Source organism: Eschrichtius robustus, chromosome 13 (genome assembly GCF_028021215.1).
Source record: "Eschrichtius robustus isolate mEscRob2 chromosome 13, mEscRob2.pri, whole genome shotgun sequence".
NCBI lineage: Eukaryota > Metazoa > Chordata > Mammalia > Artiodactyla > Eschrichtiidae > Eschrichtius > Eschrichtius robustus.
This window is the reverse complement of record NC_090836.1, coordinates 2,963,400-2,989,590: the sequence shown is the minus strand read 5'-3', so window position 1 is coordinate 2,989,590 and position 26,191 is coordinate 2,963,400. Positions and strand designations below refer to the sequence as shown.

The 26,191-nt window shown below is 39.6% G+C and overlaps 1 protein-coding gene across 2 annotated transcripts in view; it reads right to left on the bottom strand.

Moving 5' to 3' along the window:
• Positions 1-19,850, bottom strand: part of KDM5A (lysine demethylase 5A) — a 77,620-nt gene extending 57,770 nt beyond the window's left edge. Inside the window, exons 1-5 of one of the 2 annotated variants that reach the window (XM_068561778.1) lie at positions 19,269-19,850; positions 16,689-16,766; positions 15,467-15,589; positions 7,364-7,534; positions 5,269-5,403 (exon numbers count right to left, since the gene is read on the bottom strand). In XM_068561778.1, the coding sequence (XP_068417879.1) occupies positions 5,269-5,403; positions 7,364-7,534; positions 15,467-15,589; positions 16,689-16,766; positions 19,269-19,433 (672 nt within the window). In that variant the 5' untranslated portion in view covers positions 19,434-19,850. The remainder of the gene's footprint in view (positions 1-5,268; positions 5,404-7,363; positions 7,535-15,466; positions 15,590-16,688; positions 16,767-19,268) is intronic. The other variant, XM_068561780.1, reaches the window with a different exon arrangement.
• Between the last annotated feature and the right edge of the window lie 6,341 nt (positions 19,851-26,191).

The window sequence follows — 26,191 nt, the reverse complement described above, 5'->3', positions numbered from 1 at the left end:
AAGTTGCTATACGAATCCTAGAACTACTTATCTCTGAAAATCTAATGTGGAAAATGTGTCCGCATGTGAAAACTGTGTTGTCAATGTTTAAGCTACTGTCATTTGGCATTCTAGTACTTGAGGATTAGAGCATCATGACAGACCAGTGTTACATCCTGAATTTAGATAATCTCTGAATGCAGGGTAATAACCAAAATTTACTTAAAATATACTTAGTTGATAAGAATAAAAATAAACCAGGATAAAATACAGACTACTTTATAAGTCTATGGCGACCTAACAGCAGACAGACACAGGCAGCCTGGACTATTAAAAGAGCACATAAGAACCAAACCAACCAAAATGGCATTTCAAAATTTATCTTTAAACTTTGGTAGGCTGACTTGGTTATATTAACCTACAGTCAGTCCAATGAAAAACATTAACACTACACATTCTTTACCACTGTTAAAGCAAAGTACATAGTAATAAAAGCTAACATAGTGAGTACATAGTATGTGCCATATCAAAGTATTCTAGTCAATTAATCCTTACAACCACCTTTTCAGACAGACAATAAAGTCCCCAAAAGTGGAAATAATATAACAACATTCTCTGATCTTACTGGAATAAAGCTAGAAATAACATCAAAAATCAAAAGGCCCTTCCACCTGGAATTTTTTCTCTATATATACATATATCACATATACCATATATCAGAATCTCTGGAACAAAGGAAAGAAGCAATCACAGGAAATTCTGTAGTCTTAAACACAGCAATCAAAGCAAAAGAGCAGGAATAAATGAATTAAGTTCGCAACTCAAAATGCTAAGAAAACAATTACAGCATAAACTAAAAGAACTTTGTGATGCTGGATTAGGACTAGAATTATCAGTATAAGCTGAAAATATAAAGTCACAATTTTTTAAAATTGAGTTCCCAGCCCTGACCACCAGAAGGGGCTACAAGCAATGGTATCCCAGTAGGAACAAGCACACCTTGTGCTCAAATCTTGGCTTCTAAATACCTTTTCCCACTAAAATGAACCAGGATTCCTTGGAAAAATGGCTGATTCCAAGTCTAAGTCACGGCAAGAAGACAATGGGATTCTTCGTGCTAGAAAGTGCTCAAAAACTGATGGAGAGGGCTTCCCTGGTGGCACAGTGGTTAAGAATCTGCCTGCCAATGCAGGGGACATGGGTTCGAGCCCTGGTCTGGGAAGATCCCACATGCCGCGGAGCAGCTAAGCCCGTGAGCCACAACTACTGAGCCTGCGCGTCTAGAGCCTGTGCTCCACAATGGGAGAGGCCATGGCAGTGAGAAGCCCGCGCACTGCGATGAAGAGTGGCCCCCGCTCGCCGCAACCAGAGAAAGCCTGCACACAGCAACGAAGACCCAACACAGCCAAAAATAAATAAATTAATTAATTAATTTTTTAAAAAAAAACAACTGATGGAGACTTGTCAAAGAACATATGAACCTCTTGAAGGGGCTCCTGTTAGCCAAATTTGGAACAATTCGAGTATCAAAAAGGAATAAAAAGTAGTAATAGGTTATAAGACATTTATCAAAAAACAGTCATGCTCTACAGTGAGACTAAAAAGGAGGAGGGTCACTCAAGGTTGGTTCCACAGGTATATACATTCATCAAAATTCACCAAACTGTACACTTAAGATATACACATTTTACTGTATGAAAAATAATCAAGCACGGGAGAAGAGTTTTTTAAACAAAAATGCTAACTAATAAATGTAGAAGAAATGACAGAACCAGAAAATCACCTAGTTTGCAACCACCAACATCATTAACTGAGGCAAGGATTATCAATGAATGTTAAAACTACTGGGTAAAACAAGTTAATGGAATAATGGAAATAGTGTTATTGAAAAATAATGGAAAGTTAATGGAAAACAAGTTATTCCCACAGTCTTATAGTTTACTCTGATTACTTTTATTACAAGGCGAATAGTACATTATAACGAAGAAATGCTGGCTCAAAGGCAGTGTCACCAAAAATGGGACATACTGGCATTCTAATGTGTAAGTGTTAAGAGTTTGGTCATTCTTGATATAAACAAACTGCAATCTCAGCTTTCAAGGAACTCATTCTAGTGAGGTCACAGATGAAAAAACAATTAAAGCAGAGTATATCAAGTGATGTGATAGAGATAGGAGAGGGAAGTAGGATAACTTTCTTAACTTCCATTTCTTGTTTGGGAGACTAATCGATGGCTGTGCTTGTCACTATCACCAAGCTAGAAAATATTTTTTAAAAAAAACAGATTTAGAAAAGGTGATAATGTTTGTGACATCTGAGTTTAGCTGTGTGTGGCCACCAAGGCATACATATACACACATACACTCAAGACCCCTGGTGAACAGGGAAGAAGCACGGATGTCATGACTTATTTAGGAGTCCTGAGAGACAGGTAGTAACTGAAATCACAGGGTGGAGGAGACAGCTGGGGAGAGTGAAGATAAGAAAGACTGAGAGCACTACACGAAGGGCAGAGAGAAGAGATAACAAAGATTACTGAGGAGTGGTCAGAGAGCCACGAGGGAAATGAGAAGAGGGGTGTCACAGAAGCCAAAGAAAAATCAAACTTCAAGAAATGCAAACATGATCAGAGATGAAGTAGGTTAGGAAATGAAAAAGGGGCCTCAGCATCTGACAATTATTAACTCAGTGGTAACTTGAATAGTGTAGTTTCAATGAAATTATTTAGCTCAAAGTCAGATTACAGGGTTTAAAAACTAAACAGATACTGAGGAAACTGAGAAAATATAGATGATTTTTCAGGAAACTTCTTCATGAAAAGAGGCAAGGAGTAAGGAACTATCTAGGAAGAGGGCTTCTGTTTTTAAAGCCGGAAAGGATGGGAGTGGAAGGATTACCCTTGGAGAAAAAGGCACACTCTGCCCACAGAGATAGGTAGAGATTAAGAATGAACACCAGGCTTCCCTGGTGGCACAGTGGTTGAGAATCTGCCTGCCAATGCAGGGGACACGGGTTCGAGCCCTGGTCTGGGAAGATCCCACATGCTGCGGAGCAACTAGACCCGTGAGCCACAACTACTGAGCCTGCGCGTCTGGAGCCTGTGCTCCGCAACAAGAGAGGCCGCGACAGTGAGAGGCCCGCGCACCGCGATGAAGAGTGGCCCCCACTTGCCGCAACTAGAGAAAGCCCTCGCACAGAAACGAAGACACAACACAGTCAAAAATAATAAATAAATAAATAAATAAATAAAAATTATTTTAAAAAATAATTAAAAAAAAAAAAAAGAATGAACACCAGATAGTTTCATGTATGGGGCAAGAGGTTGAAGTTCTACCAGAAAGCCTTTACTGTCTTTCTGAAATAGAAGACTAGGAATGAGGCAGGCTGGCAATATTAATTAAGGACAAACTGCAAGTTGAAGAAATTCTTAATTGCAAATCCTCAAATGGTTCTAGTTTCTATCTAACATCAACCAATCTGACTATAGCAACAATTACTGCAATGGGTAAAAGCATTCTGTGTAGTCCCTATTCTTACATAATGAATGGCAATCATTATATAATCTGATGAAAGGCAATCAGAAATAAGCAGGACTTTTTTTTCATGGTTTCAGAAGGAACATCAAGAGATTTCACCACAAGCTGGCAACTGATTAAATGGGCCCACTTGGGGCAACTCTTCAAAGTTGAGTCACCACGTCAAAGAGACTAGTCTTCAAGTATTTCAGGTCTTAAGACAGAATCTTCACTATATACCCAAAGACGATCAGAACTTCTGAAATCAACCATGGTAATAAAAATCACTTAACGACTAAACCAGAGTTTACTAATTTAAAATAGAACTATTGGGACTCCCCTGGTGGCGCAGTGGTTAAGAATCCGCCCGCCAATGCAGGGGACACGGGTTCGATCCCTGGTCCGGGAAGATCCCATATGCCACGGAGCAACTAAACCAGTGTGCCACCACTACTGAGCCTGCACTCTAGAGCCCGCAAGCCACAACTACTGAAACCTGCACACCCAAGAGCCCGCACGCTGCAACTACTGAAGCCCGCGTGCCGCAACTACTGAAGCCCGTGTGCTCTAGGGCCCGGGTGCTGCAACTACTGAGCCCAAGTGCTGCAACTACTGAAGCCCACGTGCCTAGAGCCCGTGCTCCGCAACAACAGAAGCCACCACAATGAGAAGCCCGCGCACCGCAACAAAGAGTAGCCCCCGCTTGCCGCAACTAGAGAAAGCCCACGCGCAGCAATGAAGACCCAGTGCAGTCAAAAAAAATCAATAAATTTAAAAATTTTTAAAAATAAAATAGAGCTATCACTTTGTAAAAATTTCCATTAAATTCACATGCTCCATTCAAGACACCTACCTTTCTGCTATCAGAGTACCTAAGAAGCTAAATTATTAATCAGGAGGTTATTTAGCAAGCATAAACTCAGAACAAGGAAAGTAGACATGGCATGAAAGAGACATATCCCCTGAGCTACAGAAAAGCAAGATGAAGTACCATTAGCCTGCCTCTACAGTGACAGGACTCCTCACAACCCCAGATCCAGTATCTCTTGTTAATAGTGAACCCACTTTCCACGTGAACCACTTCCATCCTTAAATGTGTTTAGGACCCAGTTAAGCTGCTATTCCAGTTCACCCATTTGTTAATTTAAATGGGCCATATCTCAAGAGTCCTAAGGGCACCTCACTCTCCCCAGCCTACAGATTGTCTTTACCAAAAACCTTTAGAAACACAACTTCGAGGACCACAAAGAAATGGGAATAGGAAAAAGGTGGAGGGGAAGAGGGGCAGACAAAAAGAAATTAGGGCATTGTTCTTCTGATGTATTCATTAGGCTTTTAAATTATTCCAGGTCACAAGAACACTATAGAAATTACACTGGAATGGTTCAGAGACTAAGAAACTTATCCACTGGTTTTTAAAGGGATGATGAGTAAAGATAAAACCACTTTCCTACTCTTCTCACTTATACTAACCATGAAAATAAAATATACTAGAATTCATCAGCATGTCTATGAAATTGGCCCTACAGTATCCAGAGTCAGTCTCTGAACCGCCACCCCTGTCAAAGCTGTTCAAAATTAACAAAGAACTCTCTAAATCAAATCAGACTGAACTTTACAATCCCTTCCTCGTTCATCTCAAAGGTAAATGGAAACACGTCTCTGAGTTTTAAAGAACAACAGCGCGTGAAAAGACCTCCCAGAGCCAAGTAAGTGTTCTGCACAGTCAACGCTCTAGAAACGCCTGTCAAAAGCGGCCCATGGAAACTGATACCTGAGACTTGACACGCCTTGTTCTCTTCGGCAGAATGTTCACTCTTGTGCCCGGCTCTGGGGGAGTTTGGACATCAGTGCCAAGAACCTCAGGCTCCACTTTTTCCTTAAGATCTAAATTAGGCATTTGTACACCCTAAAGAATTGAGAGCACAGGAAGAGGGCAGATTCACTTATAAGAAATCAGATTTGAGAATAAAGAGAAAAATAATAAATTTCTAAAAAATCCCTAAAACTACATGAAACCAGATGACAATTCTCCCAACAAACTGATCTATAGATTCAAGACAATCCCTATCAAAATCCTAGCAGGCTTTTGTTGTAGAAATTGAGAAGTGGATCCCAAAATTTATGTGGAAATGCAAATTGTTTGGAAATTTTGAAAAAAGAACCAAGCGGGAGGACTTACACTACCAGATATCTAAACTTACTCTAAAGCTATGGTACTCAAGACAGCATAGTACTGGTGTTAGGGTAAAACACACAGATCAAACAAAGAACAAAATAGACTAGAAATAAACCCACATATTTATAGTCAACTGATTCTCAACAAAGGTGCCAAAGTAAATCACCTTGGTAAGGTAAATGGGAGAAGGGTAGTCTTTTAAACAAATGGTGCTGGAACAACTGGATATTCCTATACCCTCTCCCCGCTGCCCCCAAAATGAACTTATACCTTTACCTCAGACTACACACAAAAAAACAACTCAAAATGGGTCACAGACCTAAACATAAAAGCTAAAACTATAAAAAAACAAACATCTTGGCCTTGGGTGAAGAAAAGATTTTCTTAGATATGATAACAGAAGCACAATCCATAAAAGGGGGAGAAAATCAATAGATTACTCTTCAAATAGACACCATTATAAAAATGAAAAGACAAACCACAAACTAAAGGAAAATATTTATAAAATCATACATCTCATAAAGGACTTATATCCAGACTATTTAGCAAAATCTTAAAAACAAGTATAAAATGACTGACAACCCAATTAAAAAAAGATTTGAGCAGACAGTTCATCAAGGAAGATATACAAATGGCTAATATACACATGAAAAGATGCACAACACCATTAGTCATTAGGGAAATAAAATTAAAACCACAATGAGATACCACTACACACCCACTAGAATGGCTGTAAGCAAAAAAACTGACAATACCAAGTGTTGGCAAAGATGTGGAGAAAGTGGAAGCCTCTACATTACTGGAGGGAATGTAAAATGGTTCAGCCACTTTGGAATACAATTTGGCAGTTTCTTAAAAAGTTAAACATAAACTTACCGTATAACCCAGCAATTCCACTCCTAGGTATCTACCCAAGAGAAATGAAAACGTACGTCCACACAAAGACTAGTACATGAATATTCACAGCATTATTCATAACAGCCATAAACTGGAAACAATCCAAATGTCCATAAGTGATAAATGAATAAACAAATGTGGTATATCCATACAATAGAATATTATTCAGCCATAAAGAGGGATGAAGTACGAATACTAAAACATAGATGAACCTTAAAAACATTAGGCTAAGTGAAAAAAGCCATACACAAAATCATACTGTATGATCCCATGTATGTGAAATTTCTAGAAAAGGCCAAACTATAGAGCCAGAAAGCAGATCAGGAGTTGTCCAGGTTTGAGGGTAGAAGCAAGAACCAGCTATACAAACACAAAGGAATTTTTGGGGCTGATGGAAGTGTTCTAAAACTGGATGGTGATGATAGCTGCATAAATGTATAATTTACTAAAGCTTATTGACTGTGTACCTACAATGGGTGAATTCTGTAGTATGTAAATTATACCTCAATAAAGCAGTTTAAAAAAAAAATACATGAAACCAAGTGGAGGCATTTTTTTAAAAGCGTTGTCTTGCATAAGCTTACACATTTTAATAAGAAAACTTTCTTCATTCCCATTAGCCTTTATCTTGTAAACCAAAAATAGCTGTGATTTTTAAACTACACCTTGCTCCCCCCAAATTTCAGTACCTGGTGACATCAGAGCCAACTGCTATCTTGTTATAGTAAACAATCTGAAGTTTATATATGGCAGAGTGGATTTATCCACTCCTAAGAAAAGTGATGCATCTCACCATCAGGCTGACACCAGACTGGAAAAGCTCATATGGGTAGAGAATTCTTTCATAATGTGACTTCAAAAGAGACCCAGTTCCTTTTCCTGGCAGATATCCCAAGCGGCTACCCACTTTAGACCATTTCTTCTCTTTGGTGACCATTTCAAAACCACCTTTGCTGGCAACAATCTGAAAAGAAAGTAAAAATTATTTAGGGGAAGAGGTAGATTCATGTATTCTGACTCTACATCTTGTTTGCTAAATGGAAAAATTATTCTGGGCCTAGATTTTAAATTTCCTTTCAAGAAATATGTGACAAAATTGAAACTCACCAACATATAAAGTATGGAAAAGAGACAATAATTTTTGGAAGTTTTAAACTCTATTACTGGTCACTGTGCCTACCTTCAATGAACCAAGCATTCAAAAATATTTAATGAATTTATGCCTTGCACATTATGCACCTTGAGAAAATTAAACACATATATGTACTCTATATCCACATGAAATTCAAAATATAAAAATTAAAAACAGACCAAGTATAGACATGTGAATGTTATTATATAATACAAAATGAATGTAAATCCTGATACTAGAAAATATAGCAACTAACTTAAAGAATTGAACAAAAATGTCAAACAAACAGTGGATTCAAAGGATATTTTGAAAAAGAGGCTATAACTTTTCAAAAAGAGAAAAGTTTTTACACGGAAGATTATAAAGAAATGATGGGGAAAAATAAATTCCGGAGATGTACTAGAACATAGCACGGAATGTATTAAGGTAGGAAGTCATGGGATAAATTGGCCAATTTTTGCTGAATGCTCACATCAAACCAGCCACAGTATAGAACAGACATGTACCAAGGTCCCCATCTTCCAGAAGCTGATATGTACATCTCTCACACTCTAAAATATAGGCAGTTTTCAGTTTCACTGATGATAGAATAAAGACTGTGATGAAGTTATTTGAATTCAAAAAAATCTTCCTCTTTGAGTGTACACTACTGTACTCTACTATATCAAAAAGTTAAGAGAAAAATTAAACAGAATTACCATATGACCCAGCAATTCCACCTCTAGGGAGACAGCCAAAAGAACTGAAAGCAGGGATTCAAACAGTACCTGCATACCAGTGTTCACAGGAGCATTATTCACAATAGCCAAAAGGTAGAAACAACCCAAATATCCATCAAGAGATGAACGCATTAAAAAAATGTGGTAAAGGCATACGTGGAATATTATTCAGCCTTAAAAAGGAATGAAACTCTGATACATGTGACAACATGGATGAACCCTGAAAACATTATGCTGAGTGAAATAACACAAACACAAAAAGATGAATATTGTATGATCCCATTTAAATGAGATAACCTAGCATAAGCAAATTCGTAGAAAGTATGATAAAGGTTTTACCAGGTGCTACAGGGAGGGGAAAGTTCTGGAAATGGGTAGTAGTGATGGTTGTACAACACTTTGAAAATACCTAAGGCCATAAGATTGTACACTTAAAAGCAGTAAACAGTTATGTATGTTTTACCACAATTTTTTTTTTAAAGGCTAAGAGCATGGACTCCAGAGCCAGATTACCAGAGTTCAAACCCCAGCTCTGCTAACTCAACAGCTGTATGACCTTGGGTAAGTTACATAATTAGCATCTCAGATTCCTCACCATTATTAAAAGAGTAATAATAACAGTATCTATTCCTTATTATGAGGCTGCTTTGAAGACAAATGAAATAAAACATGAAAAGCACCAGGACAGGGACTTCCCTGGTGGTCCAGTGGGTAAGACTCCACGCTCCCAATGCAGCGGGCCCCGGTTCGATTCCTGGTCGGGGAACTAGATCCCACATGCATGCCGCAACTAAGAGTTCGCATGCCGCAACAAAGATTCCGCATGCAGCAACGAAGATCCCGTGTGCGGCAACTAAGACACAGCACAGCCAAAATAAATGAATGAATGAATGGATGGCACTGGGACACAGTAGGCCCTGTATCAATGTTGGCTGTATTATAAATGTCTGTGTGGGGGGCAAGTTGGGGGGTGGGCAGGAGAATATACATGCTATAAATAAGTAAGGACACATTTTCTACTCTTGTGCTTAGGATTTTATTACAGCAAAGATGAAACTATAGCCAAAGCAAAATTCTCCTCTAGTGAAGTATCTGAAAGCTTGGTAGAAACACAGAAGTTCATGTGCACAAGAGTGGAACCCATCTTCAGTTCTTTAGCTTTTCTTATTACATCCTCAAAGAAGCTCCCTCTGTTAACGAGAGCCAACCAGGGAAAAATTATGTAGAGAAAAAAATTTATTTTTCAAATTTTGTAGTGTAGAGGAAGACATATTAAGGGTGGTTTGGATAGAGGGCTGTCTGGAAGCAAATGGATGAGTGAGAATGCCTTTCATTCATAGCTTCCCAGGGTTTCTACTCTGTAGCTTCCCAGGGTTTCTACTCTGTCAGCTACTGTTCTAGGTGCTGGAAATACAGCTATGAATAAAATAAAGATCTTTGCCCTGTTGGAGCTTACATCCTAGTGGAAGACTAAACATAACGTGTCAATTTTGAAGTGACAAATGCTGTGAAAAAAATTTAAAAGAGTAATTTAAAAGCCTCCCAAGTAGGAGAATGAGGGTAAGTTGAAGCATCAAACAGTCACAAAAAGCCTCATTATAAAGTTGAAACTTGAGCAAAGACTTGAAGGAGGTGAAGGAGTTACCCAGGCAGATATACAGGGCAGGGAACAGCCAGAGTAAAGGCCCACGTGACAAGCCTGCCTACCATGCTGAGGAACAATAAGGAAACCACTGTGGCTGAAGCAAGTGGGGAGAAGCAGTAAAAGTCTAAGAGAGGAAACAGAAGCCCTCTCAGTAATCTGTATTTCCCAACACAATTACCACCATTACATAATAATCTGCTTCCGTCAGTAATGATATAGCTGCACGCGTCCACTAATGCTTCCCACCCAGCTCTGACCATTTCTGGCACACAGCTGTGACAATGACAGCACCACAATCGGGGATGGCCAAGAGTAAGACAAAACTAACAAAGAAACCAAAGCCATGACTTTGGCTTCATGTTTAAATACTCTATAACAATCTAACCGGGCCTAATACTATAAAAACACACAAAACCTTAATACTTGCTTTTCTTCAGCTGAGAGATTCAAGGATTACCATGCATAATTTCAAAATATAAACCATTTATTCCAAACATTTGCCATGCAATATATCACACCACTGTCGTTAGAAAAACATCACATGACCCATGCCCTATAAAGAGATACATGGCACGCACTTAAACTGAACACAATGAAGGCAACCCCTTAATTAAAACTTAACAAAAGAGTAATGCCACTCAAGGCCAAAATTTCAGTCCAATGAAATACTAAGTCCAGTTAGCAAGAGACAATTTTAACAGACAAAAAACAGCAGCAGTCTTCTACTTAAAAGCTCCCTCTCAAAGCAAAGGAAGGGACAAAAAGGCATACTCCCAAGAGAACAAAAAGACCAAGAGAAAAGCAGATGTAGGAATGATAATCTAGCAAGCAAAAACAAAAAACAGACAAAAAAGCCCCAAGCACTTGCAACAGAAGAAAGCGAAAGAGAAGCTTTCGGAACATAGAACCTGGAAAGGCTTAAGAAATGGAAGCAGCAGTACCTTTAAAATTAAATTTAAAAAGAACAGTGTCGACTGAAAACCTGTATAAAGGCAATCAGACCTCCCCCAGTCAGCACGCCAGGCAACCATCCCTCTCCAACCACAGCAGAAGATCGGAGATTTACTCTCAGGAGAGTCTGAAAAGAAGGGACTCCAACCTAAGAAAGAAACAGTTAAGTAAAGTAGAGGGTCGGTGGAACAGTCTCACATCCAACCAGTAAGAGTTCAAAAAGAGAGAAAAGGTAAGTGGAAGAAACTGTCAAAGAAGTAATACAAGAGAAGTTACAAGAACTCAAAGAGGTGAGTTCAGATTAAAAAGGTCATCAAGTGCAATAAACATATTCAATGAAAATTAACACAGACCAGCGCATATCCACTGTGAAATCTCAAAACACTGGGAATAAAGATTAGACCCTGTGTCTTCAAGAAAAAGTCACAAGAATTAATATAGCATCATTCTTCTCAACAGCAACACTGGAAGCTAGAAGACTATGAAGTAAAGCTTTCAAAATACAATTCTGAAGTAAAATGATTTGCAATCTAGACTTCTAAACCCACCAAACTACCAATAAAGTTTAAGAGTAGAACACTTTTGGACAAGCAAAAAATTTACATTCCATTTACCTTCTTGCTCCTCAAACTAGCAAAAGAAATGTTTTACTAAAATAGGAATAAACCAAGTAATAGGAAGACTTAAAACAAGGAGAAAGACAAAGGGAATTCCCAGAATGATAATAGTGAAAGAAGTTCTAAGCTGAGAGCTAACCTTAAAAAAAAAAAAACTAGTCTGGACTGGAGCAGGAAAGAGAACTCCAGAGGAAGGGCTCCAAGAAGGAAATGAAACTGGCAGATTTTCTGATGGGTGAAAGCATACTGAGAGATTTATACTTCTGGAAAATCTGAAAATAAATTTTTAATAGTCACAAAGAAAACTTACAAAATGAAAAAAGGCAAGGGGACTATTAACTCCAAGGAAAATAAAAACTGGTAACATAATTATAGCACACTATTAACATGAGACATAATCATAGCACACCATTAGGCACAGGTACAAATAAATTTGTATTTACACGGTCACAGCAATAATTTCTGATTAATAAAAAATTGACCTAACTACACTATAAGGGAATAGGGGACCTGAAGTACATAAGAATTTAATTTTTATACCCATTGCCAATCTCTAGTAGTAGGCAATCAGTACGTATATGATATTTAACACTTAAAAATGAAGAAATAGCACAATGAGCATGTTTTTTGGAAATATGGAGATCAAAATCAAACAGCTAAAAGAACTGAAAGTGATTAGCTCTAAGGAGTAGTAAAGGGAGTGGAGAGATGAAGAAGGGAGAATGCTGGTTTTTATTTTAAGCTTTACTATTATTATTTTTTAATGTATTACTTTGACAAAAATTTCTTTTAAAAATGGCTAGGATAAATGTTCCTTGCTGCACTGATTATAAACAGTAATTGCTAATGCAGAATTCCACTAAATTACAGACATTCCAAGTAACACTTTTTACTATCAAAAATAATAACCAGGGAGAAAGACAAAGTGACTTAATCAAAACAGGAAACAATCACATTGATAATTTAATGACTCAGGAGATTGAAAATCTGCTTCCCGTTAAAAAGTAGTGGAAATCAAAGTGTGTCAAAATCACGTCTAAAATAACAAATTCAAGAGATGCTCATCAGCTGTGAGCCAAAAATAATGTTTTTTCAAAGTAAAGGGCATACCTAACAACCTAAAAATATCAGAACTCTCAGTATTTTGTGCAGTTCTCAGCCTGAGCCTCTTGCTAGAAAGTAAAATGTCCCTAAGCCATTCACCAGTGATGGAGGGCAAAACAGCAGTCACCTTTGGGGAGAAGTACTGACTGGGAGGGAGAGGAAGGAGCCCACGAGAGTGCTGTAAACGCTCGGTGGTGCTTACACAAGTGTACACATACAGAAAGATCTACCCAGCTGGACATTTAAGACTCGTGCATCCCACTCTACTTCAAGCCTCAAGGTAAAGAAAAGAGTTCATGCGGTGAGAAGCAGCAATCTCACTATGACATTTAGGGAACAAAAGTATTATAAAGTATAAACAAAATAACTACAAATCAAAATGTCTGCCTTTCAGCTTTAAATCTCAGATTTATAAGCATTCTCAAGGTTAGGGGAAAGAGATGTCCATGGGCACTTAAAGACGAGTCTCCAATAAACCCCAGGACAGTCAAACTTAACCTCTAATCACAATATATTTGCTCATCAATATATACTTTATAACCAGTAGTCCCCCTCTGCACAAAAAGGAATTGGGTTTCTCAAAATGGAGTTAAACAGTCCAGATGGCAAATGTTACACAAAGTTATAAACAACTAAGTATTCAGATTAGGTTACTTCTAAAGCCTCTTCCTAATTTTGAAATGCTGTAACTCTGTAAAACCAAGAATGCAATCTACCATCAGTATAGCCTAATGTTTACCTCTTAATTGGGAAATTAATGATACAGGAACAGCTTCAATCTAATAGACTGTCTGCTTATATATTTATGCTATCAAATTCCCTAGGGTATTATAAAACTAAGGTACATGGCATGAGTTTTGGTTGAAGATTACCACAACACTATTGATATTAATAATTAAACAATTTTTGAAAATGTTTTTGTATTTTATTTAAGCTGCATAAATCAAACCAAACATATTCAGAACCTTAAACAGCATCACATAATAAAAGTTAGTAGGGCTTCCCTGGTGGCGCAGTGGTTAAGAATCTGCCTGCCAATGCAGGGAACACAGGTTGGTGCCCTGGTCCAGGAAGATCCCACGTGCCACAACTACTGAAGCCCGCGCGCCTAGAGCCCGTGCTCCACAAGAGAAGCCACCGCAATGAGGAGCCCACGCACCACAATGAAGAGTAGCCCCTGCTCGCCGCAACTAGAAAAAGTCCGCATGCAGCAACGAAGACCCAAGGCAGCCAAAAAAAAAAAAGTTGGTAGGTAAGTTTTCACTGAATAGAAATGTCAAAAAAGAGAATTCTCAAAACAAATTTTTTATCCTAATGGTTTCCTACAAGACAAAAACCTATCCCTCAAATTCACAATAATTTGCCAGTTGGTATCACAGTTTTTTTATACAACCGCATGAGATGATTTTCACACAGTCCTTAATTACTGATACCATTACCTTACTGATAAAATAAGCTTAGCACTGCTATTTTAGCGTAAGACTATACTTTCCAAAATGCTCAGTACTACATAAGAGAAAAATTCTAGAGAATTCTGACCTGACATTAATTTTTAAATGTATCATAAAAAATAATTTAAACATAATTATTCTAGCTTTTTTCTCCTTGAAAGTGGAAGCTTCCTAAAGTGAGAATAAATTTTTACTTCAAAACAGCCTATCAATCATAGCATATGAAAGGCCACAAAAATAAGTTGTTTTGGGACATCCCTGGTAGCACAGTGGTTAAGAATCTGCCTGCCAACGCAAGGGACACGGGTTGCCGCGGAGCAACTAAGCCCGTGTGCCACAACTACTGAGCCTGCGCTCTAGAGCCCGTGCGCCACAACTACTGAGCCTGCGTGCCACAACTACTGAAGCCTGCGCTCTAGAGCCCACAAGCCACAACTACTGAGCCTGCAAGCTACAACTACTGAAGCCCGCGCACCTAGAGCCCGTGCTCCGCAACAAGAGAAGCCACCACAATGAGAAGCCCGTGCACCGCAACGAAGAGTAGCCCCCGCTCGCCGCAACTAGAGAAAGCCCACGCACAGCAACGAAGACCCAACGCAGCCATAAATAAATAAATACGTACATAAATAAATACATTAAAAAAAACTGTTTTGCAAAATTCCTCAGATAATCAAGCTATCTTCATTCACAAGTCAGAGCAGTCATAGATTTTTCTTATCGTATTAACAAAATATGTTGTCAAGGTAATCGTTACAAACCCTGTTACAGGGCAGTTAGTTTTTTTCACATTAGGGAACGTAACATTACAAAGTTAATATTCATCCTACTGGATAATGCTGCCCTCAGTTAACCACTAACACTACTTACAGGTATTAATACAACTGGTATGTACCACACATGAGAATGCTGAGTGACATTAATCTCTTTAATATACCAAATTTTCAATTAAGAAGCAGAAAAAAAGCTGACAAGCTCAATATAGGACATTGTACATTTCATACAAAATAATATTAGGAGGTTTGTGTCATTTCTTTTGCATACTGTGTAAACAGAACCTACTAATCTGAGTAGTTATTAAATATTAATCTCATAACAAACTATAAAATAGATTTTAAAAATAACTTGGAAATCTATCATTTCCATTTACTCATGCTTGCATTTCATTGTCAAACAAATCCTACATAGGAAGCGATGTTTTCCATCAAGTATATCTGAAATTCCTAATTTCATAAATTCACTAGCCCCTGTTCAATTTCTTAACAAAGTACAAGCCTCACCTTGCTCAAAGCATAGAGATCCAGAATTTTTCTCTCCACCACAGGGATCTTGAGGGTAGACCCCTGAAGTTCCCAAAATTTTGCTAGTTGATCCAAGAAGTCCAATCTCACTCTGGTCATTGCCTAAGATTATTAAAATATAAAAATGAGAGATAGGAATTAAGTTATGGGTGAAAGTAAATGAGTTTTACTTAACAAAGGTACTCATTTCTTTAAAGAAATTCAGACTTCTCGTTACTGCTTAGTCCAACCTTATAAGTCAATAAAAAAGAAGCAAAATACTTCTATTAAACTTTACTAAGACAAAAAAGTTACTCTAATATATGTGAAAAGTTCTCATATTATCAACCAAAGCAATTTTTTGTAAAAGTTAACTTTAAGCTAATCAGAAAATTTAGTAAATCGAATTATTCTGTTTCTAAGCATTCTAAACCTGTCATTTCATCTAGAGATAATATGCATACTTCAAGTACACCAACTCTCCACCTCACTGATATTAAAATCCTCCATCAAGTATCTTATAAGAGACTAAAGGGGGAAAAAAAGGTATTAAAATCTCAAAAAATAAATGTTTTAGGAGCATCAAGGAAAAAAAACTAACTCAGCATGACACATTAAGCCCTGTCTAAGATTTCTCTTTTGTACTCTGGAAGTTTTTTACCACACTGAAGAATCTTCTGAAAATCTCAGAAACAGGAAGAACAACTATTTCAGATTTCAACTTAGAAATTTAAGAGACATTCAAAACGTTTAAAGGGAGATCTTAATAAATCAGATTAAGAGTCCTAGAAAAGTTCTGTTAGAGCAAAAAACCAAACAAACATACAAAAAACACCTTTGAAAACTAGGTTTTTTTAACAGAAGAATGTTAATAGAAGAATTTTTAAAACTATTTTCCAAAGACTACAAGATACAGAATCTTCCAACATTAACAAAAGAAAAATTTATTAGAATAATTAGCACTGAAGAAAGTAGAATTTAAGAATTCCAGTTCTCTAAAGCTAAACACTGGATATTTCCACCATGAAAAACATGGCTAGAGATAGTGTCCCACAATCCCAGTTAAGCAGAAAAAATTGTAATAATCGCAAACTTCCTTCCATTCAGTCCCAATTAACATTAATTTTGAGCCCTGGTACATGAGCTTCTTAAAGTTCTCTACCTGGAGTCCTGATATAAAGAAGAGATCAGGAGACAGAAACGGTGATGTAACAACACTCACCTCAAGTTCATTCAGACGCTGGACTCTGGGAGTAAAACGGAAGCTTTTTACTTCACATGCAAATGGAGGCTGCCAATCCTAAATAGAAAAAATTTCTTCACCATATTGGTTAATAAGCAAGGAATGCACTATTCATTCCCTTAATTTAAGGGGTGAGTTGCCACAAATCATGATGACAACAGATCAACTTACAAGTCTTCTTTAGTTAGACACTGAAAGAATATTTTTTAGATAAAATAATTTACTATTACTTATCTCTAACATTCTAAGCTTATTTTATCAATTTTCTCCTCAGATCTCACAGTCCCATTATTTATATCTGACAATTATGCTTTCCCCAATTACTCAAGTGGAATGCAATAAGCTCATCTCAACATAGCATCTAGTAAACATCCAAGCTTATCAAAATAAAAAGAAAATAGAATTTGAAAGAAACAAAAAAGGGTAAAATTAAAGACCAAAAGGTGATGTTTTTTTTGTTTGTTTGTTTTTTGAGGTGATGTTTTAAAAGTACTTATGTAATTGGACAATGTGTTTTTTCATTCATGTGGAATGTGACACAGCACTTTAAAGTCTATGTTATATAAATGTTTTGTTCAAAGCCCAGCTTCTGGGCACCCAAATTTTTTTTTAATATTAAAATTTTTAAGAAATTAGCAAACCCACAGAACAAGGACAATTTCCAGGTTGGAGATGTGGTATAACTGAAATGAGACAGCACATTTCAAGTAGAGTTCCAGAGACCATAGTTTGATTTAGCCTAAACAGTAATCTATTTAAAAATGTGAAAAGTAGTAAAAAAAATTTTTATCTTACCTTGGAAACTAAAGAAATCCACGAATATTGAAATTAAATTCTGCTTGTAAACAACATTTATTCTCAATAATAATATTGTGACACAAAGAGAAGGTATATTATTTCAACCTTTTATAAGTAACAAAAAGCTATACATATTTTTTTTTTTAACTAAAAGGAATCTTGAATAGAATTTCTAATTCATTAAGGCAATAGAATAAATGAAAATATGGTTTAGGAAAAGCCTCAGTGCTTAAGGTTTTGTCAATATCAGGTAATCTTGATAGAAAAACACTTAAGTGAAAATAAATTTTTCATAAAAGAGTTAAGTGAACTTCGGGGAGGATGCCAATACACGTACCACCACTCATCAGAGCAATTATTTGTTAATCCTTTGCTTGCAAGTGATAGTCTATAATCTTAATCAAATTCATTGAGCATAAGGGAAGTAGACTGCCTGAGTTTTAGAAACAAATGGATTGATCTAGATTCAAAATCTACTTTGCCATTGCCCAAGATCACACATCTGATAAGTTATTTATCCAGACTTGTCTCATCTGTAAAATGACCTTATTTACCTACTTGAGGCTTCAAATATGAAATGAAAAAATCTGTAGATGCTACCTTAGCTGCTCCTCCTCCTCCCTCCATCTAAGCTCTTTTTATTCACTGTGGTAGTTTGCACACTTCTGTGGCAGTTTGTGGTGAGAGCAGAAGCTTTTTAAAATGCAACAAAGTGCAAAAGGACTGTATTTTATTTTATTACTAGTAGACAAAACATAAAGCATATCCCTCTAAGGAGCACTAAGACATGGTTCACAAACTTTAATGTTCATTAAGAATCAAGAGAGTACTTGCTAGAAAAGCAGTTTCTAGAACTTCCATATCCCGAAACTGATTCCAGTCTGGGAATGAGGCCTAGGGATCTGCATTTTAACAACCATCCGGTCGACCCTAGTGCAGGTGGTCCAGGAACATCATTTGGAAAGCACTGGACCTAACGGGTAGAGAGAAAAACCTTTTGACCTTGAGCAAATCCTCAACCTCTTGGGGCACTAATCCCCGCAAAACAAAGAGTAGTATCAGCTTTCCTCACCGTAAAGACTGAGGATCGTTAATTAACCTAGAGGGAAACCCAGTTATGTGCAACAACTGCGATTCTTACGTTTTTAAGATTTCAACGTTTTCTTCCACCTTCATTATTGACAAGTCTTTTCTAAACCTCGAAATGTTTAAAATAATTGCTGCTTTTTCCTTCTCCTCCCCCGGGAAGACTTTTTTTCACTGCAGCAGTAATCAGTCTGGGGTGCTTGTTTGGTGATACCACCCCAAAGGACAACTAGAGCTCAGATTACCATTTAAGAAACCTTAGCCCTGAGATGAGGCCTGCAGATACTTAATAAATCAAGCGTCAGCAGGGCTAGGATAAAGCAAGAGCCGACGGAACGGCAGTTTTTCCTATCACAGTGTAACGAGAATTATACGCGAGGGTAGGGCTGTCGCGTCACGATACTTCAGTCACCTTACGGCCAACGAAAGGCCGAAAGCCTTTGTTACCCTTGCCCACAACCCAAGAGGGGAAGAAAAGTATCAGTTCCCAAGCTCTTGGCGGATAGGCCCCCGAGACACGACTCTCTCGCGTCCAGACATGCCTACATAAGACCCCAAAGAAACCAAAGCGGAAACACGCAGAAACTTAAAGTCCAGGCGTCGAGAGACCAGGGCGAGCGAACGCGAAAGGGCAGCGGACCGGGAAGTCGAGCTAAGCCGATCAGACTCCAGTACCTTGGGCGGTCGGATTTTACAGATGCCGGTTTTCTCCGCCAGGGGCCGAATGCGGCCGATGAAGCTGAGGGGGTCTGTGAACTCCTCCCAGCTGGGCTCAAAGACCGGGCACTCCGGAGGCGGCACGAACTCCGCCGCGTAGCCCCCCGGCCCCACGGCCGCCATGGTGGCACCGGGGGCCCACGGGGAGAAGGGCTGGCTGGGGCCCGGCGATCGCGCTCACGTCCCCTGACAGGGGCCGAAGCTCATCTTCTCGGGCGAGACCCGCTCGACACACGCACCCCAAAACCGCTTCCTCCGGCGTTTGTTATTGTTTCCTTCGGGGCTTTTCCTCTCGGGTCGGGGCTCACCGGAAGTCAGCGTGCGACCAAATCCCTCCGCCACCAGAAACAGGATCCGTCCGCAGCGACGTGTCGCCCCACTGCGCGACCTTCCTTCCCCCTCCCTCTCCCGGCAACGCAGGTCGCTCCTTGGCTCCTCGTGCGCCCAAGTTCCGCGCTGCCGACGACTCCCGGCGGCACAGCCCGGCGGCCCCGCCGCCCCTCCTACTGGGCGGTGGGGGAAGCGGCCGGACCGAGCGGAGCGCTCTTCCGGCGCGGAGGATGCGTAATGCGCCGGGGGCAGAGGTTCTACTTCCGGCGAGCGGAGCCCGGTGCCCCTTTGTGTACAAATGGACCGGAACACAAGCAACCGGACCTCGCAGGGCTGCCTGTTTCAACCTCCGTGTCTGTCTGTTTCCAGATAACTACCTTTTCCGGCATCTCTCTTTTTTTAGTCCTTTCACTGTTAGTGTCCCTTTCGAATAATCTCGTTCGGCCACTTTAATCCGCCCCATCTCCATAGCAACAAGTTCGGGTCCAGCCCACCCTCCCGAATCTCCCCGCGGGCCGGCCTTCGCCACCATCCGGGAATTGATTTCGTCCTCAGAGAAGCAACGTCTGTTGACCTTGCTTTTCCAACCGTTGAAGCCTTTCTCAGTTTTCTGTAACAGCTACGGCAGCTGTTCTGGCCCTGCTTGTCGATCATCTCTGTGCCGGCGGACATAGCCGCTTCCTCCAAGTTGCTGAGAATGACGCAGAAAGTACTAAAGAAGAAACCGTGAAACGGTAGTTCTTGTATTATCTATTGGAAGGAAGACGTACTTCCCAGGGCTTGATCTCAGCTTCCCCCAGGACCTAAATTGGCAGCTATGGCTAATGACTGCCGAATCTGTACTTGCAGCCTGGACTCCTCTCTTGAGTTACAAGCCAGTACATCTAGCTACCTACTGCAACTCCACTTTGGTAAACTCAACGTGCCTTGAACTCATAGTTCCCCAATGTTTTTTCAGTGTTTCCAGTTTCCACGAATGACTTCATCCATCTATTCAGTTGCCTGATCCAGAAATCCAGAAATAATCCTTAACTTTTGTTCTCTCACTACCCACACACAACCCTGTGTCAAGTCTGGAGATTCTATCACCTAAAAACCTTAAATCCACCCATGTCTCCATCCAAATTATCACGATCCTAATTTAAGTTCTCTCTCCCCTGGACTGTCATAACAGCTCAGTTCTTGCCTCCTATCAAATCTCTTTCCACTTATTTATCAGGTTGCTTGGTCTAAAGTCCAGAATTCACCTCGTCACTTTTCATCTCCAAACTCAACTCCAGGGACTTCCCTGGCGGTCCAGTGGTTAAGACTCCGTGCTCCCGGTGCAGGGGGCATGGGTCTGATCCCTGGTCGGGGAACTAAGATCCCTGCAAGCCGCATGGCACAGCCAAAAACAAACCAAAAACCAAAACCAAAAAACCCAAACTTGACAGCTTCAAATTCCTTTACTGTTTGCTGTCTTACCCCCAAGTTTCCTCTCTTATGCTTCTCCATATAGTATACAGAAACTTTTGTGGTGACTTCAATGCACCATGCTTTCTCACCTCTGAGCTTCACAGATAATGTTTCCCCAACCCCACAGTTTCCTATATCCCTTTTATGGCTAAATTCCTACTCATTCTTTATCAGATGAAGTTTGAAGGCAGTTTGCAGGAGAATTCCATCTTGCTTGAGGAGGCTGGCTTTTCGTTCTAGTCAAGCCTTCAACTGATAGGATGAGGCCCACCCACATTATGGAGGGCAATCTGCTGTACTTAAAAGTTCATTGATTAGATGTTAATCTCATCCAAAAAACATTCTCCAAGTTAACACATCACACACGTTAACATAAATATATTTGATGAGTAATAACAATATTTTCCAAAAGAAATTTAGTGAAAAGAGTGGCACTGGTTTACAGTTTTTGAAAATTTTAAAAAATATTTAGCTTAGTGGCATCCAGCTAGATTCTCATATCTATTTCTGCCCTCAATCTGTTGTGATATGTTGTTTGGGTTAAAATATATGAAAAAAATCCAACACCACACAGATGCGAATGGAAAAGGGACAAGTATTTTTTAAAATTTTAGCCTTTTCAAATCATTGTAATTTCTTTGAGGCTAGCAATGTGGAATCTAAAATTTTATCAATGAACTTTTTGTACTCTGTTATATTAAAATGGTAGTCAACATTTGTCCTTGAATGGATTTTTTACCCAGTCATGATTTTGTAACATCATGCATTGATCATTTCAGAAATGTTGGTTCACTGAGTTATACAGATCTTCCAAATGTTGATGCATATCATATATTATTTTTTAAATCACAAAAATATTACCATTGATCTTATCAGAAAATTGGGAAGCTGTCAAACTCATACTGACAGAAACAAGTTTTCCAAAATTACAATTTTCACTTGAAAAGCTCAAATATTTATTATCAACAAATACCGTCCATTGTTTCCACTGAAGAGATGGGCTCACATTGTTCATCTTCAAGAAAATGTCTGTCAAAAACCTAGATCTGAATAACTATAGTTTGTCTATTAGGCCTTCTGGTGTTCCATGAAAAAAATGGCTAGTTTAGCTTGTGTTTTCCCTTGAGGAAACACTCCCACTTCTGTGTGCAGAAGTACACCATGTGTACCCCATTTCATCACAGACTATTAAAAAAGACATGTAGGGGCTTTCCTGGTGGCGCAGTGGTTGAGAATCTGCCTGCTAATGCAGGGGACACGGGTTCGAGCCCTGGTCTGGGAAGATCCCACATGCCGCGGAGCAACTAAGCCCGTGAGCCACAACTACTGAGCCTGCGCATCTGGAGCCTGTGCTCCGCAATGGGAGAGGCCGCGACAGTGAGAGGCCCGCGCACCGCAATGAAGAGTGGCCCCCGCTCACCGCAACTGGAGAAAGCCCTCGCACAGAAACGAAGACCCAGCACAGCCAAAAATTAAATAAATAAATAAATAAATAAATAAATAAATAAATAAAAGACATGTATTAAAGAGTCAAGGTTTATTAAAATGAATCATTTTTACTGCTTCATCTGGCATTCTTAAGTAAAACTGGATTTTTTTATACCATGAGTGCATGTTATGAAGACCACTTCTACAGTGTGTTGGTGCCACTGTGATGTGTGTGTGCTACAGGACCAGCAATTTCACCCACCATTCCATTTGCACCATTGGGGCAAATATCACTGGTGAAAAAGGAAAATAGCATCTTAGTATGAAAATACTTTTGACTGCAAGACCTTCAGAAAGTATCTCAGGGACCAAAGGGGTCTGGGGACAAACAGGAGTCTGTAGACCACACTTTGAGAACTGCTGGTTTATCCTATAATTTGAATTAACATAATAAAGGAGAAAGGACTGGAAAAGACCTACTTTAAAAAGAGGAAAGAGGGACTTCCCTGGTGGCGCAGTGATTAAGAATCTGCCTGACACAAGCGATCTCCAAATTCTTATGAACTGCTGCTGTGCAATATTGAATCAATCCCTTCCTTTATAACTTCCTTTTCTGTATCTTACTGTTTAAATGAAAGATCACTATGTTAAAAACTCTGGGGACTTCCCTGGCTGTCCAGTGCTTAAGACTCTGCACTTCCACTGCAGGGGGCACGGGCTCGATCCCTGGTTGGAAAACTAAGATCCCACATGCCATGTGGCGTGGCCAAAACAACAACAACAACAACTCTGGTATAAATGTATTTTCTTAACCAAAGCTCCTCTATATTTGCCTTCTCTTTCTTCTCCTGGAATACTATGCTGTACTAACTGAACTTATTATTGGCTTCACCATTGCCTTAAAATTCCACAATTTTTGAAAAAAATTTAAACCTTGACATATTCTTCATATGTAATTGATAGTTTTATTTTATCTCTTCTTCAAGACAATCAATGAAAATATTTGTACCTAAATTGAAGTCGACAGAAACTACTTGCAAATTATCACTTTTTATTGTCCTCCCTTAATTAAGGTATCAACAACTACTTTCAAATCATTCATATTTAAACACTCATTTAATCTATGGCTACCTTCCCTCAAAGTGTCCACAGCTTATGCTTTATCCAAGATATTAGTATTAGTTACTTCATTATGATTTAATTTGTATGACCTTGAATGGATTCCTAATCACCTATCCTTTTCCACTGAGCAGATAAAGGACTGCTGTAAGGCGAGGCACATCATTATCGATGAATTTAGCTAGGTGCCAGGCAATCTTCTACGTGCTGGATATATGGGCAACGAGTAACAACAACAAGAAGACAAAGTGTCTCCTCACAGAACTTAGATTCTAGCGGTGAGGAGAGACAAAATCATAAGCACTAGCAAATATATACTTTCTAGGCAGTGATGAGGTCTTTTAAAAAGTAAAGAAGGGAGGGTGTGGAGTGTGTTAATGGGGGGATAGGGCGGTCAGAGAAGGACTCAAGATTGATGACATCTGAATAGAAGCTATGCTATAAAATATATAATGACAGCTTGCTACATGAATATCAAAGGGAAGGAATAACATCCAATTAAGGAGATGGTATTTGCATTGGCCTTGGTAGAAATTTATGAAGATTCATGGAAAGGGTCAATCCAGATAGAAGAGTGTGAGCCAAAGCTGGAAAGTGCATGCTACATTCAGGAAATAACTAGTTATTTATTATAACAGAGAAAGTGTGGTCAGATTGTGGCAGTGTTTGAGTGCCCTATTACTATCTGGATTTCATTCTCTACTCTGTGGGGAGTCACCAGAAGTTATGAGCAGGAGTATTGAGACAGGCTGAGACCTGGGACCTGGGACCCTTTACTGCAGTGCTTGCAGCTGAACAAACATCTTCTCCTCCAGCAGCAGAGCACAAAGAAACTATAAGGAACTAAAAATAACTGCGTGCATGTGTGGTCGGGGCATATTATGAACAATAAGATACAACAAGGCCAAAACCCACCTGCCACGATCCCTGCACACAGCACCACCAGAGGTGTGGGCAGACCACCTAAGCCACCCCTCTGGCCCGACCCACCAATCCGCCCCCACCCTCACCCCATTTGAGGGACCATCTCACCACCCCCCAATCCGGGAGCCAGCAAAGACACCTGTTTACTTGTTTTCACTCCTTCCTGCTGCAGCATGAGCTCCAATAAAGCCTTGCCTGAATTTCTCTTCTGGCCTCATCAATTTCTAATGATTAAAGAGTCCAAGAACCCAGGTCAGTAACAGTATGACCTATCCAGAAGTGTGCTTTAAAAAAAAAAAAAAGAAAAAGCACCTTTTATAGAATGGATTGGAGAAGGAAAAAAAACCCTGAGGCAAAAACACCAGTTAGAAACCTATTGAAGTAATCCAAGTTAAAGGTAATGAGACACAGAGTAGAAACAAATAGTAAGATATAAATTTGAGAGCTAGTAGGAAGGTAAGATCACCATGATTTGCTTTTTAAAAAAATGCAGGTGCCAAAAGAGAGACAAAAATACTGAGCCAAGGTGTCTGGGAAAATCTTGATGTAACTAACAGAAAATCACAAAAGGGGAATAAAAGCAGATTTAGAAGATGGCAAGTTCCTTTTAGACTTCCTTAGGTCTCAGACCAGTGAAGAGTCCCAGCTTTTCTGTACCAGTAGTGTTACCAACCAGGGTCCTTGGATTCTTCAATCAATAGAAATTGGTAAGAGGCCAGAGGAGGAATTAAGGCAAGGCTTTATTGGGACTCATTCTGCAGCAGGGAGGGAGTGAAAACAAGTAACAGGTGCCCTTGCTCAATCCCGGGCCGGAGGGGGTGGCTTAGGGGGTCTGCCCACCCCCCTGGTGGTGCTGTGTGCAGGGATCGTGGCAGGTGGGTTTTGGCCTTGTTGTATCTTACTGTTCCTGTTTTGCCCCAACTGTGCAGGCATTCAGTTATTTTTAGTCTCTCATAGTTTCTTTGTATTCTGTTGCTGGCGGAGACGTTTGTCCAGGTGCAAGCATTGCAGTAAAGGGTCCCACATCCCAGCCTGTCTCAGTAGCTGCAGCTTTGAGATTAAAGTGCCTTTCCCCCTACACCCAACTCTTCTGCAAAGATGAGACAGTTAGCTTTTGAACTAACTTATATGATTAAAGACAGTTTCTCACGCCTCTCAGGAAAAGGAGGACGTGTCTGCTACCTGATAAAAATAACATTTATATACATACTCCTCTGACTGTAGAAATTGATCCACAGGTCCTCTCTTGGCTCTAGGCCATCAGGTCATTGAAGGAGTGGTCTTAGACTCTTCACCTCCTTGAGATAAACTCGTACATTCCAACTCATAATAATCCTGTGATTATGCACAGCATTTCTGCATCATCTTTCATGAAAACAAAGTAGTTGAGAAAGCTTAAACTGGGAGCCCTAAAGTGCGCCAGAACTAGGGCGTCGGACCCCAAACATCAACACCACCGGTACTGGGAGGCGCTCGGTTGCGGCCGTACCACCTCCTCCATCCAGAGCTGTGTGCAGAAGGAAAACTACATTTCCCGGCGACCTCTGCGGGGCAAAGCGCGCGAGGGAGGGCGGGAATGGGGCGGGCCTCTGTGTGAACAGCTTTTCTATTGGTGCGCAATCCAG